At 44.8% G+C, this 27,056-nt stretch overlaps 1 protein-coding gene across 7 annotated transcripts; it reads left to right on the top strand.

The window, feature by feature from the left end:
• On the top strand, positions 1 to 25,299 carry ZNF605 (zinc finger protein 605). Of its 7 annotated transcripts, none has more exons than XM_055404577.2 (8): positions 1 to 54; positions 3,008 to 3,040; positions 4,641 to 4,714; positions 4,815 to 4,936; positions 6,818 to 6,978; positions 15,018 to 15,138; positions 15,376 to 15,468; positions 18,819 to 25,299. In XM_055404577.2, exons 5-8 carry the CDS (start codon positions 6,964 to 6,966, stop codon positions 20,612 to 20,614), a joined length of 2,025 nt encoding a protein of 674 aa, XP_055260552.1. In that variant the 5' UTR covers positions 1 to 54; positions 3,008 to 3,040; positions 4,641 to 4,714; positions 4,815 to 4,936; positions 6,818 to 6,963; the 3' UTR covers positions 20,615 to 25,299. The 7 variants fall into 7 exon arrangements, with proteins under 7 accessions (XP_055260552.1, XP_055260551.1, XP_055260556.1 ...); XM_055404578.2 differs by lacking the exon at positions 1 to 54 and adding an exon at positions 114 to 194; XM_088828063.1 differs by lacking the exon at positions 1 to 54 and adding an exon at positions 220 to 254.
• The last annotated feature ends 1,757 nt before the right edge of the window (positions 25,300 to 27,056 follow it).

Raw genomic sequence — 27,056 nt, 5'->3', positions numbered from 1 at the left:
CGTGGACACTTCCGAGGCCCAGCCGCGTCCGCCTCGGTGCTGTGGACCAGAGGGGTAAGGGTGTCGGGGGCTGGGGCGGGGGCGGGACTGCGGGCTGGTGGTGGCTTATGCGTCCGACTGGGGCTGTGTGGTGACCCCGGCGCGGACCGGCTTGGGGCGACGCCGGCGTGTGTACGAGCCAGCTCCGGAGCCGGGTACGGTAGGGGGAGGCTCGGAAGGACTGTCCTGCTGCGCAGGCGTCGATTCCGGTCCAGGTGCGGGGATACGTTGTGGGGAGGCTGTGGGGGAGGGGCATAGGGCGGCAAGGGGAAGCGGGGCGCGGGGTATGGGCTAGAGGTGGCCGAGCAGCGCGGAGGCGGGAGGGAGCGGGATGGGGGGCAGCGTTTGGAGGACTGGGGTCTGTAGGTTTGGGTGTAGGTGGCGGTGGTGTGGGAGTCTGGAGGGAGATTTGGGGGTCCGGGCGAGGCCGCCGGTGGTGGTGGGCGATGAAGGGACTGCAGGAGACCGTGAAGCTGATTAATTTGGGGGGTCACTTGAGGGTTGAGATATTGGGATGTCTGTGGAAATCAATAATTTGGGTTTAGGGAGGGGTGAATTGTTGTGAAACCAGTGGAGGGAAGGATTTTTTTGGTTGTGGGGGGAGTGTTTAGCCTTGGGGGGTGGCGACAGCAGGCGCTGGGAGAGAGGGAGCCCTGAGGTCACCCTATGGAGTGAATGAAGGGCTGCATGGGGTCATTGTGCACTGGGGAAGTGAGTTGAAGGTTTGTAGGAATAGTTAAGGCTCTAGTGATCCATGATTTGGGTGCCTTGGATTGGGGACTGGACCCAAAGGGATGAATGGTAAGGCCCTTGAGGGGGGTCTGTCTGGGCAGCGTTTAGAGGGCTCCGAGTGGTTGAAATGAGGATTTCGTTGACAGGCCTGTTGGTTGCTGCAGTGTTAGACTTTGTTCCCTGTGCTCCTGGAAAACAGGAAGGTTAAGAAGTGTCCCCCTCTCCAGGGTTCAAGGAAACACCTTCTTGCAAAGAACCCTGTTCCCCCCACAGGACTCCCTTGTTTACCTGTGACAAGTCCATGGATAAATATGATACCAACTCCTCTCATCCTTTACCTCATCAAGGATTAGCTGAACTGTTTGTCCTCACCCATGAAAGCACTTATTAACCAAACTTTGGTTCAGCTTCTCTTCTTCCTGCAGTTTCCTGAACTTTGGTGCACTGCAGCTTGAGCAACCTTACATCCCTGACCACTGCACCCCCCCCACCCCCCAACTCCCTCGGAGAAATGGCCAGCCTCTGGTGAAATGTCCTGTCATCTGCCATCTGGTCACCCTGTCCTTTGATCCAGCATCCTGACACCTTGCCGAGATGCTTCTACCTCACAGGGCCACAGCCCTACTTCAGCACCCTGCACCACCCATGATAATAAATTCTTGGAGTGAAATATTTCTTTGCCAAGTCTTCATTTTTTAAAAGATTCACTTATTTATTTTGGCTGTGCTGGGTCTTTATTGCTGCATGCAGGCTTTCACTAGTTGTGGTGAGATTAATTTATTTATTTTGGCAGTGCTGGGTCTTCGTTGCTGCATGCAGGCTTTTTCTAGTTGTGGCGAGTGGGAGCTGCTCTTCAGTTGTGCTCAGGCTTTTCCTGTGGTGGCTTGTCTTGTTGTGTAGCCTGGACTCTAGAGGACATGCTTCATTAGTTGCGGTGTGTGGGCTTAGTTGCCCTGAGGCATGTGGGATCTTCCCTGACCAAGGATTGAGCTGGTGTCCCCTAAATTGCAAGACAGACTCTTAACCACTGGACCCCCCAGGGAAGCCCTGCATTTGTTTTGGCCTGACAGTTTAGTGGTAGCTTTTTCAGTGGAGGGGCGTGACTAGGGTGGCCTGGGCTGGTGAGTGGTGTGGGTCCATGTTTGGGGATCTGGTGACCGAGACGTCAGGTTGGAGGCTGTGTATCAGTGTTGGGGGTCTGCACTTAAGTTGATGGGTGGCCTGTTGGGGGTTATGAGTGAGTGGAAAACGGGGATGGTATTTGGCATTGTTGGAGGGGCTGGGGGTGTTGGTGTTTGTGTGGCGCTGGAGGCCCTTGCAGAGTGATGAGCTGTGGGGGGTGTCAGCAAGTGGTGGGTGAGCACAGGGTGGACTAGAGAGTGGATATCAGGGGGGTGAGTGGCTGGCAGCCCTATGTGATGATGGGCTGGGGACCACTGGGGCTTTAGTGGTGGGGGCTAGTTTAGGTGGTAGGTGGTGATGGGAGATAGCAAGCATGTAGGGGACTCTGTGCAAGCACTGATGGGGCACCTGTGAAGGTCAGTGGGTGGGTACCCATAGAAGGGAGTGATGGGAGGTCTGCAGGTGTCCTTTGGGACTCAGCATGTGAGATTCCAGTGACAGTTTCTAGTCAACGAGTAGACTGGAGATTGTTGAGTGGGGTTTGGAGGAGCCAGTGATGGGGTTTCTTGGTGACATTGAGAAACCTGTGGGAATCGGAGGTAAAGGGCTCTGGGGTTGTAGTCAACTGAGGGGTCTGTTGGGATACCTTGGCTATGTGCAGGGCTGAGTGAGGGAGAGCCTGCTGTGACCAGGAGCAAAGGGTTCTGTACTGTCTGATTGGGGGTCGAGCTGTGGTGAGAGAATTTGGGATTCACTGATTCACATACTTCTGTGGATTGGTTTTGTCACTGGTGGTTGGTGATTGGGAGCTTTGCTAGAAGAGTGTTGGGGACCCACAGTGTGTGTGATTGATGGCCCAGACACCCTGGAGGGATGGTGAACACGTGGGGGTCAGTGGTTGTATGTTCAGTTATTGGGGCTGGGGAATTCTCGGGTGGTCAGTTAGTGTGATTGAGGTGGTCTTTGGAACCCATGTTTGAGGGGCTGTGGGTGTTGGTAATTGCAGGGCCTGTGAGCATGGTGTTTTGGGGTTTGGATGGATCATGTGTGGGCTCAGGCAAGACTCTGAGGTTGTGACTTCTGTTCAATAACTATGTTGTCTTTTGTTCTTTAGCCCCTCTCATCCAGCACGTGTGTGGCTTTGTTGGTGAGTGATGGCTTCTTTTACTTGAATGTTTCCTTGTTTAAGAATTCTCAGTGACCCCATTGACCCTGAATCCTCCCACTTGTGTCTCATGCACCTTCATGGGTATGGTTGACCTATGACCTTCCAAAGGGGGCTCCACCTCCTCAGGGCTCAGCTAAGAGTCATCTCCAAGGAGTATCCTCCATCCACCCACTTGCCTGTCACATTTGAAGTTTTTTCTGAGCAGTCTGACAGTCAGAAATTATTTTGATGTTTATTTCCCACCTGAGAGGGGAGGGATCATCTGTCTTATTTCGTGGTCTCTCCCATGTGTCCATATCAGGGCCCAGTAGTAAGAGACCCTTAACAAATTGTTGCTTTCCTGGGCCTTAAATGAGACTGTGAGTGCACTGATGTGTGTGTGTGTGTGAGAGAGTGTGAGCATGAGTGTGTGAGAGAGAGAGAGATCTGATGTGGATGTGAGAGTAGAATGTAGGAGTAGGTTGGATCCTGGGAGAGAAACAGAGTGACTGTTTTGGGTGTTAGTGCAGTCAGCACGTCCCCTTTTCTAGAGAAGCTGCATGAGGGCTCCTGTGCATCAACCCCAGAGGGGTCCAAATGAGACAGATGCTTCTAGGGCAGGTGGGCCTGCATCTCAAGGACTCCAGGTTTGGAAAGCATTGACTCTGGAGTCTCTTCCCTTAGCCTCCTAGACCACTGGGACCTGCCCTTGCCCAGGAGCCCCAAGGAGCTCCCTGCATGTCCCAGGAGGAGGTGCTTTTCCCTTGGGTGTCACTCTCTGCTCTCCCAGGAAGTTTTTCTTGAGAGACCTGTTCTTGAGCACCACGCTTTTCATACTGGACTGAGGAGAGTCCAGTCTCATTGACGGTGACGTTGATCTTTGTGTCTGCTGCACCCACACATGGGCAAAACACATGGCATTACTCTCCCTTCCCACCAGTAGGAGTTCTTCCTGCCCCGGATGCCCTTGCTCTGCCCTCTACCACTGTTTTAGTCAAAATTCAAAATCCAGTCTGTCTTCCCAGCCTGGCTGGTTCTTGACTCACTGCAGGTCCTCTCCGCACCTGGTCCACACTGGGACCTGCCCTCCCTCCCTGGCCTGTGCCTTCTCTTGATTCTCTCAAGGCCCTCAGTCGATGATATTGGGAGCTGGTCTGTGGTCTGGCTGGCATTGAGCAGTGTTCCTGGATTTCCTTTCTCTTTCCCTTGCCGACTGAGCAGTTTTGGGCTCCTAAGCAGGTGGTGATGAAAGCAGACTTCCTTTGTCTGATTCCAGCCCTCAGCCCAACCCTGAGGGTGGCAGGAAGGGCCTGGAAGGGGCCAGTCTTCTCTCCACTCTTGTTAGTGGCCCTGGAGAAAAACCTGGCAGGATGCTGACACCCAGGCATAACTTTCTGCCCTCATTTGTGGAGGACGAGTCCACACATCTCTCTCTGTTCAACTGGGACACTCAGGATTTCTCCTTCCCCTTCCCGCCATTCTTAATAAAACAACAGGCTCCTGCTCTGGATCTCCTATAGGAATTACATTCTCTTCTTGCTCATTTTACTTTCTGAAAAAGTGTCCATTGATTATCCATCATGTCCGGTCTTCCTTGCAGCCTGTCAGCCTGTGGGGACCAAGCCAGGAGCACAAACAGCTCAGGGGCACCCAGCAGTCACTCCCAGACCGCAGGTTTGGACCACAGCACTGGACAGATCTCAGTTGGGAGGTGGGGTTTGTCCCTCGTGTCCCCAGGTTTACAGGAACTGTGTTTTTGGACACTTCCTTTCAGGTGTACCCTCATGAAGGAAGTCACATCCCTGTGTGCCCCTGCCCCTGTGGTGTCCTTGACTCTGATCCGGTGTCTGGCTGATGTCAGTGACCTGGCTCATGAGCGGTGGAGAAATTGAAAGTGTAAGTATTTGTGTGCATGAAGATGTAGTATTTGTGATCATGCTGATTTTAACTGTTGGTCCATCTGTTCCGATAATTCTGCCTAAGGTGATCTCTGTTTTACAGTTGTGATCTTTTAAAAGTTCTTAAAGTAGTGGTTGTATTTATTTATATGGTTATTTGACTCTTTGTGGATATAGTTTAACAAACCAATCCAGAAAACTTCTTCACAAAAATAGAAGAGAAATAATAGTTTTATTATTGAATAAAAATAAAACTAGAATGTGATGCCCACTTTAGACAATCTGCTAAAAATATTACAAGAGATAGGAAGAGATGGTGTTCTTTTCTGTAGCCAGGCAGGTACAACCTGCTAGACAGACCTGCAACACAGTCTCAAGGGATCATTTGTCACACAGAGTTCATCCTAAACTTACCTGCTGGTTGGAGTGGCTACTGTATTAGCTACTTGGCTTCACCCAAAGGAAAAATACACTTCTCATGTCTTTATGATGGGAGGTAATTTTCCAGCTTGGAACTGGGTGCCACAGTCAGGCCAATCAGGCTGCTATCCTCCCAGAGACCAAGAGATAGGGATGTGTCTTCCTGGATGATTTCAGAGACACCTCCCAGGTCCATAAGAAAGACATTGTTGAGTTGTTAAACTTAGTTTTAAAAAAGATTTACATACATCCCAAAGGGGCAGAGAAAGATTTTGTAATTACACATTTTCTACAGTAAATGCTCTTGAAATAGGGATCTGAGGAGTCTTTTTCTTTTTGTTCACCCTCACAGACTCTGAGCTGGATCCCCCTAAAAGTGTTATCTGTCTGCTCTCTTGCTCCAGTTATTGCATTAGAGAAGGGCTGAGACCAGGCCTTGGAAGCAGAGGGGAGGAAAGGGGCCCCAGGGCCAGCAGTGTGGACCTCAGAACCACTGGATAGCCCCATCTCATCCCCTCTGCAAGCAGCTCTTCTGAGCAGGGATCAGAGACCTTAGAAAGGAGCAGGCTGTGGAGCAGTTTCTCTGGGGTACATGGGAAAGTGGGAGATGCAAATGTGCCTGAAGGCAGCTGGGAGCCTTGCCAGTTCTATGATGCCTAAACTCAGCAGGGATTTTGATCTGTCTCCTGTCATCTTTGGAAACCCATGGCCTGGGCTGTCGTGCTGGTTTCTGAGGGAGGAGCAGGCAGTGTTTGACCCAACTTGAGGTGAGACAGAAAGGATGGTAAAGGTTCCTTTAGGCCTCTCTTCTTGTGGCGTCTACTCTGGGTTGTAACCCTGTGGATCAGCTGCAGACCCACACCCGAGTGTCAGTCTCCCTGAGGCCTGACGTAATTCCTAAAGCCTCACCCCTTCTTTTGGCCATTTCTTTTAGTTCCTCTGATCTAAGCTTTCCTTTGGCTCCAAGACTGATTTTGGAGTAGAAGGCCAGCACCCCAGGCTGCTTCTCATCTTGATCTAAAAGCCCTTTCCTGTCCCCTGTCCTGCCTGGAGATGAGTTGCATTTTATTCTGTAGCACCTGTGCCAGGCATTTCATTAAAGTGCCCCCGGGAAAAGATGCTGCAGGGTCAGTGAGCCAGGACTGTCTTTCCAGACTTTGTTGCTGCTCCTGCAGAGTGGTTTGAGGTGTTAGGCTCCCCTGGGACCTTTGGTTGAACCAACAAGGCAGGTGGCTCCCGTCAGGCATTCCCAGGTGGGAGCTGGGTTGCAGAGCACAACGTATGCTGCAGGCCTGGCCTAGCTGTGGTTGACTCGACTGACATGTGCCAGTAGCTCACTCTCTATCTTGTTCCTTAGCGCTAGCAAACAGCCCGTCTGAGTTACCAGTTATAGAGAACCAAGATTGAGGTCCCCAAATGAATGACATCATCTCAAATAAGATTCGCATTGCACCTCTAGGCCATGGGTCTCAGGAACAAGATTTGTGTGAGATAAGAAAGAAGAGGCCTCAGGACTTGGGGTGCATTCCCATCTTTGACCAGAAGTTCAGAGCATCAGGACAGAGAGAAGTCACAGAGAGAGCAGATTTCCCAGGACTGGGGAAGATGATCAAGTCACAGGTAAGTTGTTTGTCCTTCAGTCATTTTATCTGTGGATGTGATGAGGCTTCCAGGAATTTCTACAACCAACAGAAAAGGTTTAAATACATTTAAATTACAGCCAGAGAAAACGTAAACCTTGAAAGGAAGGTGGTCAAAAGAAACACAAGGTGGACCACAGAATCATACAAAAGTCTTGAAGTTGGGACACAGACATGTGAGAAGTAAGGCTCTGCACTGTTGGAATTGAGCCGCAAGCTTCCTTGCTGCTGCTGCTACTAAGTCACTTCAGTCGTGTCCGACTCTGTGTTACCCCATAGATGGAAGCCCACCAGGCTCCCCTGTCCCTGGGATTCTCCAAGCAAGAACACTGGAGTGGGTTGCCATTTCCTTCTCTGATGTGTGACAGTGAAAAGTGAAAGTGAAGTTGTTCAGTCATGTCTGACCCTTAGCGACGCCACAGACTGCAGCCTACCAGGCTGCTCCATCCATGGGATTTTCTAGGCAAGAGTACTGGAGTGGCTTGCCATTGCCTTCTCCGGCAAGCTTCCTTAGGTGTCCCCAGAAGCCGTCATAGAAAGAGGAGCAGGAATAGCTGCGTGGTTTCCTCTGTCAGAAAGCAGACCATTACTGACTTAGCAGAAGCAAACATTTCCTGATGATTACGTGTAAAGAAAATGCTTGGATAACTCTTTATGTAGATGGCATGGTGAATGACGTCCTGGAATGGGTGAATGTATTTCCGAGGGCTATTCCTTGTGGGCATCCTCAGTGTAGGTGGAGAACGTGGGAGCGGGCAGCGGGCCTGGGCACACACCCTACTTCTGTTCTGCTTTTAGGGAAGAAAACCTGAATCATCTTGCAGAATTGGATATTACAAAACCTTCAAATGGTCTCCATAAATATTCTCTCAGTTGGAATTTCAATACATAAAAAAAAAATTATTTATTTATTTTTGTCTGTGCTGGGTCTTCATTGCTGCACAGGCTTTTCTTTAGTTTCGGAGAGTGGGGGCTACACTCTAGTTGTGATGCACGGGTCTCTCATTGCTGTAGCTTCTCTTGTTGAGGAGAAGTGGAGTGGCTTCTGTATTAGCTTTGGTGATTTACAGTGTTGTGTTAGTTTCTTCTGTACACTCAAGTGAGTCAGTTACACATTTATATATACGTGTGTGTGTGTGTGTGTATGTATGTGTGCCTAGTTGCTTCAGTCATGTCTGACTCGTTGTGACCCTGTGGACTATTGCTTGCCAGTCTCCTTCGTCCATGGGACTCTCCAGGCAAGAATGCTGGAGTGGGTTGCCATGCCCTCCTCCAGGGGATCTTCCTGATGCAGGGATCGAAACTGTGTCTCTTACATCTCCTGCACTGGCAGGTGGATACTTTACCCCCAGTGCTACCTGGGAAGTACATGTGCACGCACACACACACACACACACATATTTTTCATATTCTTTTCCATTATGGTTTATCACAGGATATTGAATATAGTTTCCTGTGCTATTCAGTAGGGCCTTGAGGTTTATCTATCCTATATATACATAATAGCTTGCATCTGCTAACCCCAAACTCTCAATTCATCCCTCCCCACCCCCTCTTCCTGACTTTGTTGACTCAAGAATTAGGACTGCAGTGTCCCTTCAAAGCGATTCCTATCCAACTAGCTAACCTCCATGCTCTTTTCCTCCCTCCGTTTCTTTCTTTTAAAAATTGTGTTGTTTAAACTACTGTAGGCTTTTCCCTGTTCCTGCTGTGTTCTGAGTCAGGAGTTCAACAGAGCTGAGAGGGCTGAGCTGCTGATAACCGCAGCACCAGGGTGATGGTACCAAAGCCTCTAATCACTGTGATGGCACAGGCGAGAACCAGATTTCAAGGAAGGTGCCAACTTCCTGTTACCTTTTCCTGAGGAGTCAGCGGTGCCTTGCCCATGCGTGGGTAGCTCAGCACAGTTGTGGAGGTGTCTTGTCCTCACTGCCCGGGGAGCCGTGAACAGAAGGTTCTGGCAGGTTTATGGACTTGTGGGTTAGAAGGAGGGGAAGAGGAGGTGGAAGTGGAAAGTACAGGATACTGGGTCAGAGTAGGGACAGTGTCTTCAGCTTCCCTGTCCCCCCATCCCACTCTGCCTCACCACCACAAGGGGATTTTAGCGAGGTACCCAAGAAAGGCCTGTGCCAAAGGCTCCAGGTAGACATAGGACACCCCTCACCCCTTGAGTCTGTGGGGAGAGTACAGGTTGTGCTTCAGGTCTGGGGGTGGAGGTGGGGGCAGCATCACCCAGGAGGCCTGGGGATAACCCCTTGTGACCTGTGGTGATACCTGAGGATTCACATGTAGGTTTTTAACCAGGAGTCAGACTCCTCCGTTCCACCGCTTGATTTTTTCAGGACCTGAGTGAGAAACAGGCTCCCCCATCATGAACCTGAGCAGGTCAGACTTGGAGGGACTGAGACAGGAACCAGGGAGTTAACCTGGGGCAGCAACAGACAGGGCCCTGAGGAAGACCCTGGAGCAGGGTGATCGGGACTGCCTCCCAGGTGGTCTCAGCTGTTTCTGAATCAGGAAGGCTTGTCTCAGTCCATCAGGAGGCTTCTCGAGTTGCTTTGTGAGTCTTTTGTGATCTGGCACAGGACAGCGGTTCACTTAGCACAGCCCTGGATGCAGGTTGAAGCTGGCTGGAATGCCTGCCTGCCGGGGCTGAGACAGTGGGGATCCCATGGCTGGGGGTACACACCAGGAGTGCAATCCCAGAGTCCCCAAGCAGGATACATTTTCATCAGGCAATGAGGTTAAACAGGGCCTTTCTGTGGGCCTCCCAGGATATCACCCTGGTCTGAATAATTTATTTCAGTCCTTGGTTTGTGAGGGACTGCCTGGGATGCTTAGTTCTAAACTGTTTGTCCAGGACCTCCCACCTCATGGGGTGCCAACAGCACCCAGGCTGTGGTGTCTGGGAAGTACAGGGGCCAAGGCCACCCTGTGCTGCTGGCCAGCAGCCCCATCAGGACAGGAAGGCCAGGAAGGTGTCAGTCTGCATCCAGACAGAGCAACACAGGAGTCGTTTCTTTTGTTTCTTGGTTTCCCCCCCCGCCCCCCCCGCCCCCCCCGCCGGAGGAAGGGAAAGCTCTAGGAGCAAGTCTGAAAAACAAAGATCATTAATATCCTTCTCCCTCCCCTGTGCCTCTCCTGGTGCTGGGCTTTATTTTCTTTTTTCTGTTATCATCAGTGTGTCCCATTTGATAATCAAAACTTTAAAAGAAATCATCTTCTGTTTTTATCCAGACTCTGTCTGAAAAGACTCTTTGTCCCTACACAGAGGGGCAGATATTTTTATGTAATTTAACTGGAGCAATCTTGTTTAAGAATTGGTTAGCAGAAACTCCTGAGATTTTAAAAGATTTAAAGATACTTTTACATGGGCACTTCCCTGGTAGTCCAGGGGTTAAGACTTAATGCTCCCAATGTAGGGGGCACAGGTTTGATGCCTGGTCAGGGAACTACTAAGATCCCACATACAGAACAGCATGGCGTAAATTTTTTAAATAATGTAAAATTTTTTAAAAAATTAAAATGGTTTTGCATGATCTCCCACTTGTTGAGTCTTCAGGATGGTGTGGTAGGGAGTGGAAGGTTCTCATAGTGGCTCCCACAGAGTCTGAGGTATCAGTGATTGTGAAAGGAGGAATGTGACTGCAGACAGCCTTTCCAGGCATCTGGCACAGTGAGAAGGGCCTTCATGAGAGCTGCTGCACTGGGTCCCAGGCTGCCTTCCTGAGCTCTGTGCTCCAGACTGGGGTTACCTTGACCTCTTCCGTCAGCCCCTAAGTCTCTCCTTAAACTGTTAGTTAAGGCACTCACTGAACCCCACAGCAAATCTGGGGCTATGATCAGATGCAGTGAATTCAAAACCCAAAAAGGAAGTAAATGTGGTCAGGTGGAGCCTGAGAGTGTGACTTGCACTGGGGGAACCCATGAGGATGGCCAGACCAGACCCCAAGAAAGTGTCAGGGTCCAGTGAAACCCTTTGGATGGGATGAGAAGCCCAGCAAGATCCACCTGTTGAGTACATCCTGGCACAGGAGCCTGTCCTGGGCAGTGTTTTCCATCTTGTCCAGCATCTGTAAGGTGGGGCAGCTTTCCTCAATGTTTTGGCCCCTTCTGACAACATGGCAGCACATGCATGTGGCCCCAGCCTGGGACAGTGTTGGTCTCCACAGCATCCTGACCTGGATCCAGAAGGGATTGAGCATGTCTCTTGCTTCGGACCGGGGCAGTTCCAGACTCTCTTTGGTGAGCATCCGCACAGCTGACATCAGTCTTGGTAGGAACAGAACTTGGTTCCATCCAAATGTGTCACCCCCACGGGGGGCTTGTTTTATATGGGTTTGAAGCTTGCTATGGGGTCAGCGTAGCTCAAGAGGCTAGAGACTCAGCGTCCCCAACATGCCTCTGTGTTCCAGCCCTGACCGTGGCAGTCTCCAGAGTCTCCATCTTGCTGGGGGTGGAGGCCAGCAGGGGCACAGAGGCACTACATCAGTGCCAGTTTCACGCTCAATAATGGGGCCCAGGATAGTTGTCTTTGGAGCTGGTGGCACCCTTAAGGCTGGGTGTCGGGTTTGGGGTGGGAGGGCAACTTCCTGCCCTACGATCTGTCAGGTAGAGCCTTTGTAATTACTTGTGGTTAAGCCTGAAAAATTCTGAGCCAGAATTCTCATATGAATTTTAAAACATGTATAAATTCATGTAATTAACCTCACAGTCAGGACTCAGAATAGTTCTCTCTCTCCCAAAAGACTCCTGGGTGTCACCTTCCTGCATCCCTAACCTCTGACAATAACTGATCTGTTCTCTGTTTCCATAGTCTTGCCTTTGCCAGCATGTTAGATAATGTAACCATGAGTGTATAACCTTTCATACTGACTTTTTTGCTCATTCTTCAGTAGTTTGTCCCTTTTTCAAAAGATGCAAACTCCCTGATGGATTTCAGGGAAGAGTTCTTTTTTTTTCTTTTAGCTCTGCTAGGTCTTCGTTGCTGCAAGGCTTTTCTCTAGTTGTGGAAGGTGGGGGCTACTCTCTAGTTGCAGTGCAAAGACTTCTCATTGTGGTGGGTTCTCCTGTTGCAGAGCACAGGCTCTAGGTGCACAGATTTCAGCAGTTGCAGCTTCCAGGCTCTAGAGTACAGGCTCTATAGTTGTGGTGCACGGACTTAATTGCTTCTTGGCATATGGGATCTTCCTGGATCAGGGATCGAACCTGTGTCTCCTGCATTAGCAGATGGATTCCTTACTACTGAGCCACGAGGGAAGCCCGTTTGTCCCCTTTCATTGCTGAATGGCTTCATACAGTAGGTCCCCTGTGTGGAGACACTGGTTTGCTTCTCTGTTCACCGGTGCAGAAGGATGGTTGCCTCCAGTTCTTAATAGGCTGTGTTCATCTGCATATAAGTTTGAACATAAGTTTTTGGGTGAGCATAAGTTTTCAGTTTATTTGGGTAAATACCTACAAATGGTCTTGCTGGGTAGGTCTATGTTCAACTTTATGAGAAGCTATGAAAGTGTCCAGGGTCCCTGCCCTGGGTTCCCACAGCGTGAACGAGAGTTGCTATAGCTCTGCGTCCTGTCATTTGTCAATTATGTTTTGTTACTTTTTCATTTTAGCCATTCTGATAGGGATGTAGTAGCAACTCAGTATTGTTTTAATTTGCATTTCCCTATTGACAGATGATATTGAACATTTTTTTCATACATTTTCCATCTTTTATCTTTTTTGGTGAAGCATGTGGTAATATCTTTTGTCCATTTTTTAAATGATGTTATAGTTTTAGTGTTGTTAAGTCCCGTTAACATGCTTTCTCAGATAAGTGATTTGCAACTATTTTCACCTAGTGTGTGCCTTGTCTTTTCTTTCTCTTAACGGTGCCTTTCATAGAGAAAAAAAAAATGCTAATTTTGAAACAGTTCAGTTTCATTAATTATTTCGTAAATAGACCATGTATATTCAGTGTTGTATCTAAAAATTCATTGCCAGATCCAGTCACCCAGATTGTCTCTTTGTTTTCTTCTAGAAATTTCATTGTTTTGTATTTCACGTTTAGGTCTGTTTTCCTTTTTTAAAAAATCTGTTTATTTGTTTTGGGCTGTGCTGGTTCTTTGTTGCTGTGCAGGCTTTTTTCTAATTGTGGTAAGTCAGGGCTACTCTATAGTTACGGTGCATGGGCCTCTCATTGCGGTGGCTTCTCTTATTACTGAGTACAAGCCCTAGGGCTTGTAGACTTCAGTAGTCTCAGCACGTAGGCTCAGTAAGTTCAGCTCCTGGGATCTGGAGTACAGGCTTTGTATTTGTGGCACACAGGCTTAGATGCCGCATGGCATGTGAAATATTCCTGGATCAGGGATTGAACCTGTGTCTCCTGCATTGGCAGGCAGATTCTTTATCACTGAGCCACTAGGGAAGCCCTGTGATTCTTTTTGAGTTGATTTTTTGGTAAGGTGTAGTGTGTATCAAGGTTTGTTCTTTTGCTTGTGGGTATCCTGTTACTTTAGCTCATGTGCTGAAAACTCCCTGCTCCAAGGAATTGTATATGCACCTCTCAAAAGCCAGAGAGCTTGCCTGTGGGGGTGCGCTTCTGGGCTTTCCATTCTTTTCTGGTCACCTACATCTGTAACCTCTTACTGATACCACCTTGTAATCGTGTGCATTTATAGAAAGTCCTGAAACCAGGTAATGTGAGTCCTGCAATGTTGCTATTCTGTTTCCAAATTGTTTTGGATATTCTGGTTCTTTTGCCTTTTATCCCCATACCGTGAATGTACTTGTATCATGGCCTCTGTAATGCCTTATTGCCTCTGGCCAGAAAAGACTGAAAAGTATAGGAGAATATGATGTTTTTCTACTCATCTTTATATTTCTAGCACCTCTCATAGTTCCAGGCCCCTTAATTGCTGGAAAAAACATGCATTCTAAAGGATAGCTAGTTCCTACTTCAGACCAGAAGTGCTCAAAGGGAGGAGAGTGTTCTAGAAAGGTAGATGTGGTTTTGGTTCTGACAGTGACTGAGAACCATTCCTGTCACTTAGGCCTTGCACCGCATGGGGCAGACGTGCTCAGCTAAGTGGTTTAGTTGCCCAGTCTTGTCCAGCTCTTTGTGACCCCATGGACTGTAGCCCACCAGGCTCCTCTGTCCACTGGAGTGGGTTGCCATTTCCTTCTCCAGGTAATCTTCTTGACCCAGGGATCAAACCCACATCTACTGTGTCTCCTGCATTGCAGGCAGATTCTTTACCCACTGAGCTCTCAGGGAAGCTCTTGCTCAGCTAAGAATTGTTCCCAAATCCCAGTGGCACCTTCTTTGAGAAACACTGCTTGTTTAAAGACAGCCTATTCCAACTTCTTATCCTATGGGTAGATGGGTGGATAAGTTTATGAATTCATAATGATGAATATTTTAATAACTCTTTTGTTTTTGTCTCAAAGTATAATAATGCAAGATTAGGATATCATTTTACTGTGTAGAGAAAATTATCCCAAATCTCAATGGCTGAAGTTTAAATATTTATCTCAGTTTCTGTGTTAAAAGTCTGCCAGTGGCTCACCCATTTGGTTCTAGTGGAGAATCTCACATGACCCTGTCTTCAAAATGTTGAGAAGGGCTGTGGTATGAAGGTGACTCACATGGGTGTTGGCAGACCTCTAAGCTCACTCACATGGGTGTTGGCAGACCTCTGGTCCTTGCCATGTAGGCTTGTCCACAGAGCTGCCTTACCATATGGCCCTTGGACTTCCCCAAAGAGAGCAGGAGAGGGTTCCCAAGGTAGAAGTCACGTTCTCTTATAACCTGGTCTTGGAAGGGAGATCCCTTACTTCTACTCTATTCCATTCAGTGGAAGTGAGTTGATAAATCCAGCCCATATTCAGGACGTGGGGCAGTGAGGATTAAACAAAAGTACAATTACAGGAGCTGGAGATCATGGGTCCAGCTTTCAGGCCACCTGTTGCTGTAGAAAAGAAAGCCTACATTCAGCAAAGAGAATGACTTCAGATTTAACAGGGATTATGCTTTTTTAGATATCGTTTGAAGATGTGGCTGTGAATTTCACATTGGAGGAGTGGCAGCTGCTTAATCCTACTCAGAAGACCTTGTACAGAGACGTGATGTTGGAGAACTATAGCAATCTAGTTTTATTGGGTAAGAACATTCTCATGTAGTACAGTGCATACCTGGTAACTGGATATGCACATACCTCTAAGATATTACTGACTTTGGGTTTAAGTTTCAGATGTCAAAGAGTCTTTGATTTTCACACCCAAGTGAAAGGTTTTTATTTGCTTGCTTTGTTTTATAGCCTCTGAGGTGAAATAGTCTTCATATTTAAGAGTCCCCTCAGCCCAAGCAATTGGGACTGTCTGTGTTTCCGATTGACAGGTTATCAAGTTATCAAACCTGAGACGGTCTTCAAGCTGGAGCAAGAAAAGCCATGGTTATTAGATGAAGAAATCCTAAGTCAAAACTTCTCAGGTGAGAAATAATCAGCTTACTGGCAGACAGTGAAAATTAAATCTCAGGTTTTGATATAGGTTGGTACTTTAGAAATGTTATTTGTAAAACTCCGGTTAAAGCTTCTCCATCTTTGGAGTTGACTCAGGACTCTGTGTCCTGGTCTCCACATCAAGATGTGTCCCCTTTGGTGGAGCTGGTGATGAAGTGTGCCTCTAGTGGGACCTTGCATTCTTGATCAGACCCTTCTTTGAGTTTCCCCAGTTGACTTTTTCTCTCCTGCCCCAGTCCCACCTGCAGAGGTAGGCTTCTTTTCTCCTCTTTAAGAATCCATAATTTTTTCCTGTATTAGGTGATGCTGTTACCTTTGAATTTCCTTTATTATTTTTATTTTCTCTCTCTAATTTATCAAATTTCTGTTTCAAACCCACATAGAGTAGATGGTGAGTTCATGGACAGAGGATAGAAATCTAATGCCTAGAAGCATTCTTCCTGCCTTCTTGCAGATGAGAACTTCAGGGTCAGCATCCAGAGCATCTTTCTGGTGCCTTCTAAAGCTTCTTGTTTATCCCTTCAAATAGTCTTTGGGGGTTTAAGACTTGCTGTGTGATATTTTACCTCCATTTGAGTTGAGGACCCTCACAGTATGGCAGCATCTTATCTGTGCAGTTTTTCTCCTGTGCCCAGAGGTCACAGTTGACTCCAGTTGAAGTAATTCCTTCCTTGTGTCTTTCACATGTTTGTCTGCATGTGGGCTTTTGTGCACACTTTTTCAATTAAATACCCTCCCCCTCTTTAAGCTTTATTTTTTCACTTCCGCAGTGTTTCTTGACTCCCAGCCTTTTCTGAAATCTCTACCTACTGAGCAGTATTGTAGGAACCTGGGCCTGATCGCACATTATCTGTAATTTCTTAACTAATTAGGTCTTGAGGTTTTTTTCCTACATAGAAAGATGGTAACTAACTTATTATTCTCTGTTCTCTATGACATTTATGCTGTGTAATTACTAAATATTTCATTAATTGGTTGTTGTGAGGCCAGGTAAAGCAGGATCTGTCTTATTTATCAAATAATTTCTTTAGTACAAAGGTTTTCATCTAAGTAAGTGTTTCAGCTTATTTGGAAAATACTTCAAATTACAGATGTCTGGGCACCATTCACATGGATAATTAGGACTGGGTATGCGTAGTTTGGAAAAGCTGTCAAGATAGACTTTATGTTCCTCTGTTAATTTAGAACCACTGCTATTTTGTGAAATGAGAGGAGTTGAGATAAAGTATGAGTCATGAAATAACATTGCAGGACCAGGGAATTTTAATTTAGAAGATAATACAAAATAATTCATTGTTTGAACGTAATGCATTTGTGTCAAAATGCAAAGTTAATTATCAGGATTAACTATATAGAAAGGAATTGCTTTAGAAGTTTAATGATAAGTGAGTAGGGTTGTACTGAGGGCTTGTTTTGTGCTATGTAGTGGGAGTATATCAGTGAAAAACTCAAACCTGTTCCCTACCTTCATTACATTCCGGTGGGAGAGACAGAAGTAAGATGATTACCTATCTGATAAGAGCTATGAAGAGAATAAACAGGGTATTTGTTAGTGTGCCCTTAAAATGGTATGAAATAGGCATACTGGAAGCTGGGCAGGGAGGAGCCCAGTGTTGTGAGAGGAAGTTGAGGGCTGGAAGGAGCCAGGCATGCAGGGGTGTGTATGCTGTGTTAAAAGCCCAGATTTATCAAAGGTTTTTAAGCAAGAGGTTTAAGCAAAAGGTCAGAGTACATTTTCTAAAGATTGCTTTGTGAAGACTCGAATTGGGAGGGCATGAGCCTGTAAGTGGGAATATCAACTGAAAAATAGGATGAAATGAAGGCTGAATGGATCAGAGTGTAGTGGAAACAGAGACATGGGGAAACAGACCTGTACACCTACCAAGGATGATACTAGTAAAACATGGTCTATGTGTTTGCCAAAGTGCCAAGATTTTTTAAAAATTTCTTTAATATTTTTTTGGTACAGTTTAACCTCAGTATGGTTTTATATCCTTTAACTTATTAATTTGGATATATATCTTAATCTTATTCCTTGATTTGAATTAAAATTTATTTTTTTTTACTCTTAGATTTCATGAAACAATTTTTTATAAACTCTTAAAGAGTATCTCACACTTATATGTCTGTGGGACATATAAGTGTCTCACTCTTATATGAGAAGCTTATATAAGTGGTATCTAACTTCCCTCTCTAGTCTTTAAAATGCCCATGAACAGTGTTATTATCTTGTACTCACTACAGCTCAAAACGTTGAATCTTTTTTTTTTCCTCCTCCATATCCACAGCTCTAGTTAGCTCTTCCTCTGAAATTCTGATATATCTGAGAGTTGTTAGATGAGGCTTTTTCCCTCCCCAGATAAATTATCCTACAAAAAAGGAGTGAGTGAGTGCTTTATATTTGAGATCTTGCCGTATTTTTTTCATCTTGGGAGTATTATCTCACAATTCCTAGTAAAGAATATCATAAAGTAAACAAGCTTAAAAGATCATTAAGGGAGATCACAGATAACTACTTACAGGGTAAAAAAGAAAACTGTCCTAATGTTATGCAAAGCATACTTGTGGTTTCGAGTAATTTACATCATATACAGATTCAGTATATAGATGACGATTCAATTAAAGTATCAGAAACCTTAATAAAGGTGTTGATGCTGAGCTCTGGAGAACTCTTAGATAATTCCAAAAAAGTACCTCTCATGATGGTGAAACTACAGATATCAGTGATTTGCGTGATGATTTTGAATGAGGATGCTTTTTGAATGTACTGATAGTACAGAAAATTAACATATCTCACCTTTCAGACATGAAAGTTGATATCCTGTGTTTGCTGTCATTGTATTCAGTGTTTCTTCCTGTGTGACATTCAGCACTATTAATCTTGCTCTTCTCTGTACTGTGATATTCAGTACTTGTGATACTGTGATACTCCGAAGTACTCAGTCTTCTCTCATGGGAGTACCTACTTGCCTTTTTCTGATTTCTGTTAATAATGTCTGGGTATATAGAAGATAATCAGTAGGTTATTGTGGAGTGAGTACAGTGTTTGATTAGAAATTGCTTGTCTTTTTTTTATCTCATCATGATCACTTGAATATATTTCATCTTTCCTTATTTTAAACTTTGTGTTTATGAACATTTGTAATTTCAAAATCTGTTTTCATTTCTATTAAAACGTTCAAAGCCTAATAAGTAGATATTGTATGTGGGAGAATTTTTTTTTATGAACTGGGCTCTTATGCTCCATTTCTGAAGATTTGTTCAATAAGCTTAATGATTAGGGAAATTTACACAGTATGGTTCATTTTTTCCTTTTTAGAAAAAGTCTGGCTAGATAATAATCTCAAAATGTGGCACCAGGATAATCAAGACAAGCTTAAAAGTTTGGAGAGAGGCCATGAATATGACATCTTTGAGAGAATGTTTCATTTAGGCATTAACTTTGATCATTTAGGAATGAGATCCCATAAATGTGGCACAGGTGAAAAAAGTCTGAAACATCCTTTTGATTTTCTTATTCCAAAAAGTAACTGTGAAAGAAAGAAACTTGATGAGCTTAATAGGAAATTATTAGTTTGTATTAAACCTGCCAGAACTTATGGTGGAATAAAATACTCTGATGGCAATACATGTAGAAAAGTCATCAGTAAAGAGCCAGGACTCATTATGAGTTATATACCACATACAGGAGTCTGTTTGTGCATGGAATGTGGCAAGGTTTTTAATAAAAAGTCACAGCTTATTATACATCAAAGAACTCATACAGGAGAGAAGCCCTATGGATGCCGGGACTGTGGGAAAGCTTTCTCCCAGAAGTCATTGCTTACTATTCATCAAAGGACTCATTCAGGAGAAAAACCATATGGGTGTGGGGAATGTCAGAAAGCTTTCAGTAGGAAGTCACTGCTCATTTTACATCAGAGAACTCACACAGGAGAGAAGCCCTATGGCTGCAGTGACTGTGGGAAAGCCTTCAGCAGGAAGTCACAGCTTAAAAGACATCAGACAACCCATACGATAGAGAAGCCCTATGGCTGCAGTGACTGTGGGAAAGTCTTCTCCCAGAAATTAAAGCTCATTACACATCAGAGGACACACACAGGCGAGAAGCCCTACAGATGTAGTGATTGTGGAAAAGCCTTCTTTTGGAAGTCACAGCTTATTACTCATCAGAGGGTTCATACGGGGAAGAAGCCATATGCATGCAGTGAGTGTAAAAAAGCCTTCAGCAGGAACTCACTCCTCATTAGGCATCAGAGGATCCATACAGGAGAGAAACCCTATGAATGCAGTGAATGTGGTGAAGCCTTCATCAGAAAACCACAACTTGTTAAACATCAAATGACTCATACGGGAGAGAAGAACTATCAGTGCAGTAATTGTGAGGAAGCCTTCTTTAAGAAGTCAGAACTAATTAAACATCAAAAGGTTCATTTAGGAGAAAAACCCTATGGATGTGTTGAATGTGGAAAAACCTTCTTTGGAAAGTCACAGCTCCTGACCCATCAAAGAACTCACACTGGAGAGAAACCTTACGAATGTAGTGCCTGTGGGAAAGCCTTCACCCAGAAGTCCAGCCTGGTGTCCCATCAGAGGACACATACAGGGGAGAAACCTTATGAATGCAGTGAATGTGGGAAAACCTTTAGTGAGAAGTCAAGTCTCATTCACCATCAGAGAACCCATACTGGAGAAAAACCCTTCGAATGTGGTGAGTGTAGGAAAGCTTTTGCCTGGAAGCCACAGCTTCTTAGGCATCAGAGAATTCATACAGGGGAGAAACCCTATGAATGCAGTGAATGTGGAAAGGCATTTGTTCAGAAAGTACAGCTCATTAAACATCAGAGAAATCATACAGGAGAGAAGACCTATGGATGCAATGACTGTGCAAAAGCTTTCTTTGAGAAGGCACAGCTCATTATACATCAGAGAGTTCATACAGGAGAGAGACCCTATAAATGTGAGGAATGTGGGAAGTCTTTCACTAGGAAGTCACACCTTATGAGGCATCAGAGGATCCATACAGGGGATAAGTACTATGGATGCAGTGAATGTGGGACTGTCTTTCACAGGAAGGCGCAGCTCCTGATTCATCAGAGAAGTCATATGCTGTAGACATGGGGTGAGTGTGGTGAGTGTGTGGAGTCTGCCATCAGATGTCAGGCCCCTGACACTCCAAGGACATGTATGGGAGAGAAACTCTGTCACTGCAGTGACTGTCTCACCACATAGAGTTTAGAAAAAGAATCTTTTTTTTTTTTGTTAAGTAGATGATATAGGAAAGTCTTCTCCCAGGAAACACAACTTGTGATATATTGATGGCTCCTCAGTGTGGAACTCTTATCAGTATTGTGATAAGTATAGGCCTTTCAGTCAAAAGTGCCAGGCTATTAAATTTTAGAAGACTTAAACAGGAGAAAAACTCAATTGTTGTAACGAGTGAAAATTTCATTGGGAAATGGTAGCTCAGAGTGCACTAGAGAATACATACCCAAAGGAAGTAACTTAGTATTATATATTAGAGGTCTCATGCAGAGGAGTAGTTCTAGTACTTTGAAGAATTTGATAAGCATGATTCCTGTTGAAATAATTCTTTAAGGAGGTTGTGTTTACTGTATATAAATTATTGTAAGAAAATAGACATTTTAAAGTGGTAGCTGTGTTTGAAGTGTGAAGACTTCTGCTTTCTGCTAGGGTGGTATAATAAGAACCACATAAACTCTCCTGCTTTAAACAGCTAGAAACTACCATTTATGAAATAGTGGTTTTTAGACATATGTCACGTGGCAGGAGGTGGACAAAGTGAGGACAGCCCCACGACTGCCCAGCCTACTTCCTGGGGGCATTGTCAAGGCTGCAGGTCAGGGAGTTGAATGAACACGGTCTTGCTGAACTGAAGAGGGTTTCTGAGTTGGCATTTGAGGAGTGTCCGTAGCTAGAATTTGCAGGTGAAGGGTGCTGGGTAAGAAGAAGGTTCCCAGAGAGGGGGCTGCATAAATCCTCAGTGAGTCCCTCTTGAGTATTTGGCTTTAGTCCTTAATGCATGTGTGTGGAAGAAAACTGAGACTCTGAGAGCAGCTGGGCAGCAGGGAGCTGAACAAGCCCTGGAGCTTAGCACAGGCTGAGACAGTTTATGTTCCCACCAGCCACTTGGAGGCAGCTTTTTGCACAAGGGCATCAAGGGGAGTTCCCAGAACAGTGTTGTCTTGGGGAGGGTGGAGAGTCACTTAACCTAGATTAAAAGCTACTCTGGAACCACAGTGTCTGACATCCAGAAACTTACATGGCACACCAAGAGGCAGGAACATATGACTTGTAACTACAAGAAAAATCAGTCAATAGAAAGAGGAAAGACTGAATTGATGGGAACTAGTAGGCAAATATATTCAAATAGCTATTGTAAGTATAAAGTATAAGAAAACATGAATTTGATGAAACCCAAAGTGTAAGATACACTTTTAAAAGCTCAAATGGAACTTCTCAGGTTGAAAACAACTCTGAAAAATAAAAAATAAAAAAACCCAAATGGAATTAAGAACATATTAGGCATAGAAGAAGGAAAGAAATCAATGAATTTGAAGAGTAAGAATGAGAATTGTCAAATGATATACACAGAGAAAGACACTGTGGGTGGGGGGAAAGGAGGACAGGAAATTAGTTACAGTGGTGTAATATACATGTCATGGAAGGTCTAGAGGAGAGAAATGAGAGGGGGCAGAAAAGGGATTTGAATAAATGATGGCTGAAAAATACCCACATATGATGAAAAGTATAAACGCACATATTCAAGAAGTTCAAAGAACCCAACACAGAAGAAACATAAATATGCCAATGGACATCACAGTCAGTTGATGAAAACTGGAGTTAAAGAGAACAGTTGTTGGGAGTTCCCAACAATTCCCACTGGTGGCCCAGTGGCTAGAAGTCTGCCTTCCAATTCAGGGAGTGAAGGTTCAGTCCCTTGTTGGAAACTGAGATCCCCCATGACGTGTGGTCCGGTCAAAAAAAAATTTTTTTTAATTGAACAATTGTAAAATGCCTTGAGAAAAAAAGGACAAGACACAACGATAGAGCAAAGAATAACGATGTACTTCTGGTCAGAAACTATGCAAACTATAGGATAGCAGAGTGACACTTTTAAGTTACAAAAGAAAATAAATAACTTCCCCTGCCCCATAGCCTGGAGTTCAATTGCCTGTCAAAAACATCTTTCAAAAATGAAAGCAAAAAGACTTCAAAAAAGCAAAATCAGAGAGAGTTCCTGCCTTCAGGAGACATTGAAGGAAGTTTGGGGACAGCAGGAGAACACCACTCTGGAAATGAAAGTTTCTGGAAATGGTGATTGCATGGGTGAATATGAAAGATTTTTTTCTTTATTTTAAAATCCTTTAAAAGGGTAATGAACTGCTTTAAACCAGAGTGATGACAGCATACTTTGGGTTAAGATCTACTTAGAAGTAAAGTGCTACAGTAATACATTAAGTATGAATCTATAAAGATAGTTGAAGAGACTTGTGTTGTCTGAGTCAGAGATGTGTGATGACTTGTATCTATAACAGCTACATGATGAAAAATGTCTGTGTTGTGGATCTGTACATGTGCTCATGTTCTGAGTGTTTTCCATGTCCACACCATTTTCTTCCTTTCTCTGTATGCCCAGAGGGAGTGCACTGCTTCCTAGGATTTCTGCTTAGGTTTGGACAGGCGAGGTGTGTGTCACCTCTGCCTCTCTCCTGTTGGCGCACATCTGGGGGTGCCTGTCCATGTGCCTGAAGCTCCCATGTTCACCACAGACCCTCCCCCTACTCATCAGACACAAGGGTGTTAACTGCTTCTGGGGGCTTCACCATCCCTGGTTGATTTTCTTAATTCTGGACACAATTCTGTAAATAGTCTGTTTATTAAATATTCTTGAGTTAATAATTTTGAGTATAACGTTTGTTGCAAATGATGAACGTTTGACCAAATTTTGGATATCAGTTACTGGTCCATGGGGCATAGGCTGACATCTGTTGAGATTTCTCACACTCAGGATCAGTATTTTCTCTTTGTGTTTTAATAATTCAGTAAAAATTATAAATTCTTTGTGTGTTATGTTTTGTTTTACTGCAAACATAAATGACTCTGGAGACTGTTACCATCTGCTCCATATGCTGGTGGTCTTGCAGCAATAGACTGAAACATCATGAGGTCTTTGTGCTACCTCTGGGTTGGTTGACCTTATAAGAAAGCATTATTATTTTTGGTAAATATGTATGGACAAGAAAAAGGTAACCCATTACTGAGTGAATAAAGAAAGGATTGATGTACTGTACTTCCCTGTACTCTATTTTAAAAACTTGTGCTGTGCAATTAAAATACTCTTATTCCATATTTGGCTTTTTTTTATTACGTGTAATTCACATAGTCTGTCATCTGTACACACGATTTCCATTTCAGGATTCAGAATCACCCCCCAGAGAACCTCTTCAAAAGCTCCATACTAGATTCCATCACAGACACCATGCCAGATTGAAAATCAACTTTTCTAAGATTAAAACAGAGGTTCTTCAGGCATAGATTCGTGTGTGTGTGTGTGTGTGTGTGTGTATGTATGTGTGTGTGCACGCTCAGGTGTGTCTGACTCTTTGTGACCCCATGGATTGTAGCCCCCCCAGGCTCCTCTGTCTAAGGGATTTCCCAGGCAAGAAAACTGGAGTGGGTTGCCATTTTCTTTTCCAGAGGATCTTACCAACCCAAGGATTGAACCAGCATCTGCATAGGCAGATGGATTCTTTATCACTGAGCCACTTGGTAAGCCCTACATGAAGCATAAGTTAGGCTTAAGTAGACTGTTAAAGAGGCCAGCATAGACCCAGTGTAGCACTCTCCCTGTCATTTATCAGATATCCTTTTGCACCCAGTCATTCTCTCCTACTGCACACAAACGGCATGTCTGTAATAGTGCTCTGTGATCTGTTTATGATAGTGAATGGTTTCCCCCATTGAGATTCTCCTCTGACCCCTTATTGGCCACATAGTGGAGGGAAAAGCCCTTCTCACTCTGATTATCTTAGAAAATTCTGTTTGTCTCCTGATGTCTGTTTATAACTTAGAAGCAGGCAGTGCGACCTTGATATGTCATGATTAGCTCAAAAGAATGAAATGTAAGTTAAAGTATGCTTTTCTTCCACATGGGATGGATTCCTCCCAACACTGCAAGCTCAATCTCCGTATCAAGTTACCTTGGTAAGTAGTAGATTTGTTCCAGGGCCAAGTCTGCAGATTTGGTGATGCTATTTTATTATTCTTTATTTTCTCTGTGGGCTCCTTGTAGCTTTTTTCACAGTTATTACACAATTCTTCCAGGCACTCTTGATATCTTGTTATCAAGACTCTTTAAAAATGCTAAGATGAAATACACTAGGAACAAATTTATTTAATGCCTGAATATCTACATTATTTAGATATTTGTGCATGTGTGCTCAGTTGCTCTGTCATGTCCAACTCTTTGTGACCCCACAGACTGTAGCCCTCTAGGCCCTTCTGTTCATGGGATTATCCAGGCAAGAATACTGGAGTAGGTTTCCATTTCCTCCTCCAGGGCATCTTCCTGACACAGGGATAAAACCCATGTCTCCTGCATTGGCAGGTGGATTCTTTACACCTGAGCCACCTGGGAAGCCCCCAAATCATTAAAGGTGCCCAGCAAAGATAATGTGGCTGTGAAGCAGTCACTGATGAGATGAAAAGGAGAGAGAAACACAAATGAGGTGACATTTGTAAATTGAGGGTCTCAATTAAAGCACTACTGTAATTTAAATTGTTCATTAAAAAACACATCAAGCTCAAACTCACAAAAAGATGTGCAAAGTGGATTAACTTTCGCATGCTTGTTAGAGACCATGTGAAGGGAACAATGAAACCAGAGATACCAGCACTGCAGCCATCCAAAGTGGTGTGGATGTTTCTCCAAACCATGACATCACCAGACAGCTCAGCGCAAAAGCAAATCATATATTTTTGTCCTCCTGGGTATAACAGACTAATAGAAAGCAGAGTACATCCAGTGATGGTGATGTGTACAGTCAGGACCGTGTGCTCTGGTGTGAGGGTGGGGTCAGTGGTTGATGATGAAGCCAGGCTGCTTCCCCTTGTTGAGGAGCAGGCTCTGCCCTGATTTGGGGCATCCAGAGATCAGGGCGCATGGCTGTGTCAAATCATACCTGCTGCTGGCACTTCCTCAGTGCTGCATTTGAAAGGAAAACATCTGTACCCATATATATGTGTATATATATATACTGAGTAAACAGTTTGATGAATTAATATGTGTGAGTGTGATCATTAGGAACAGTAAACTCTAGTTTCCTTGCCAAAGAGGTATTCCAAACAGTCTGAACTCACACTGCTTTCCAACCTGTCATGATGCGGATACACTTGTCCCAGAGAAAAAGCAGTTGGTAGTGATGGTACGAGTTCATACTCTGCCCAGAGCTTAGCTCACCTGCGTGGGACCTGGGTTCTGTACAGAGGAAACTGGTCTGTTTCTTTTACAAACTAATCTAGGGACTCCCCTAATCCTCTGAGTTTTAAAAGAGAAGGATAGGGCTTCCCTGGTTTCTTAGTGGTAAAGAGTCTGCCTGACAATGCAGGAACCATGGGTTTGATCCCTGATCCTGGAAGATTCCACCTGCCACGGAGTAAAACCTGTGTGTCACAACTATCGAGCCTGTGTGAGAGACCCTGGGAACCACAATGAGAGAAGCTACTGAAGTGAGAAGCCCATACATCACAACTAGAGAGTAGCCCCCACTTGCTGCAACTAGAGAAAAGTTCAAGCAGCAACAAAGATGCAGCGCAGCCAGAAATAAATAATTTTTTAAGCAAGCATAGGATACTTAGAGCTGAGCCATTCCAAGAGCATAACTTTCAAGAAAAAAGAGACATATATAAGAAGGTTCACCCACACCTACCCTCACCTTCTGAAGAGGAGGGTCTGGATAGGGCCATAGACAATTCAAGTTGGAAACCTATCATGCCAAATCCACATCCCCACTATTCAGTAGGGTAGTCTTACCAGAGATGTCACAGTTAGGCCCAGATCCCACATCCCATGTCTGGTGCTGTCCTGTCTTAATTTCCTTGCTAAATGCAAAAAAGCAAAATGGCTGTCTGAGGAGACCTTACAAATAGCTGAGAAAAGAAGAGAAATGAATGGCAAAGGAGAAAAGGAAAGATGTGTCCATCTGAATGCAGAGTTCCAAAAAATAGCAAGAAGAAAAGAGAAGCCTTCCTAAGTGATCAATGCAAAGAAATAGAGGAAAACAATAGCATGGAAATGATTAGAGATCTTTTCAAGAAAATTAGATATACCAAGGGAACATTTCTTGCAAAGATGGGCACAATAAAGGACAGAAACAGTAAGGACCTAACAGAAGCAGAAGATGTTAAGAAGAGGTGGCAAGAACACACAGAAGAACTATACAAAAAAAGAAAAAGATCTTAATGACCCAGATAACCATGATGGTGTGGTCAGTCACCTACAGCCAGACATCCGGGAGTGCAAAGTTAAGTGGGC

This window comes from Moschus berezovskii, chromosome 19, assembly GCF_049115385.1.
Source record: "Moschus berezovskii isolate FMDL1 chromosome 19, NW_MosBer_1.0, whole genome shotgun sequence".
Classification (NCBI taxonomy): Eukaryota; Metazoa; Chordata; class Mammalia; order Artiodactyla; family Moschidae; genus Moschus; species Moschus berezovskii.
The sequence above is the reverse complement of the archived record's forward strand: the minus strand, read 5'-3'. Positions and strand labels throughout refer to the sequence as shown.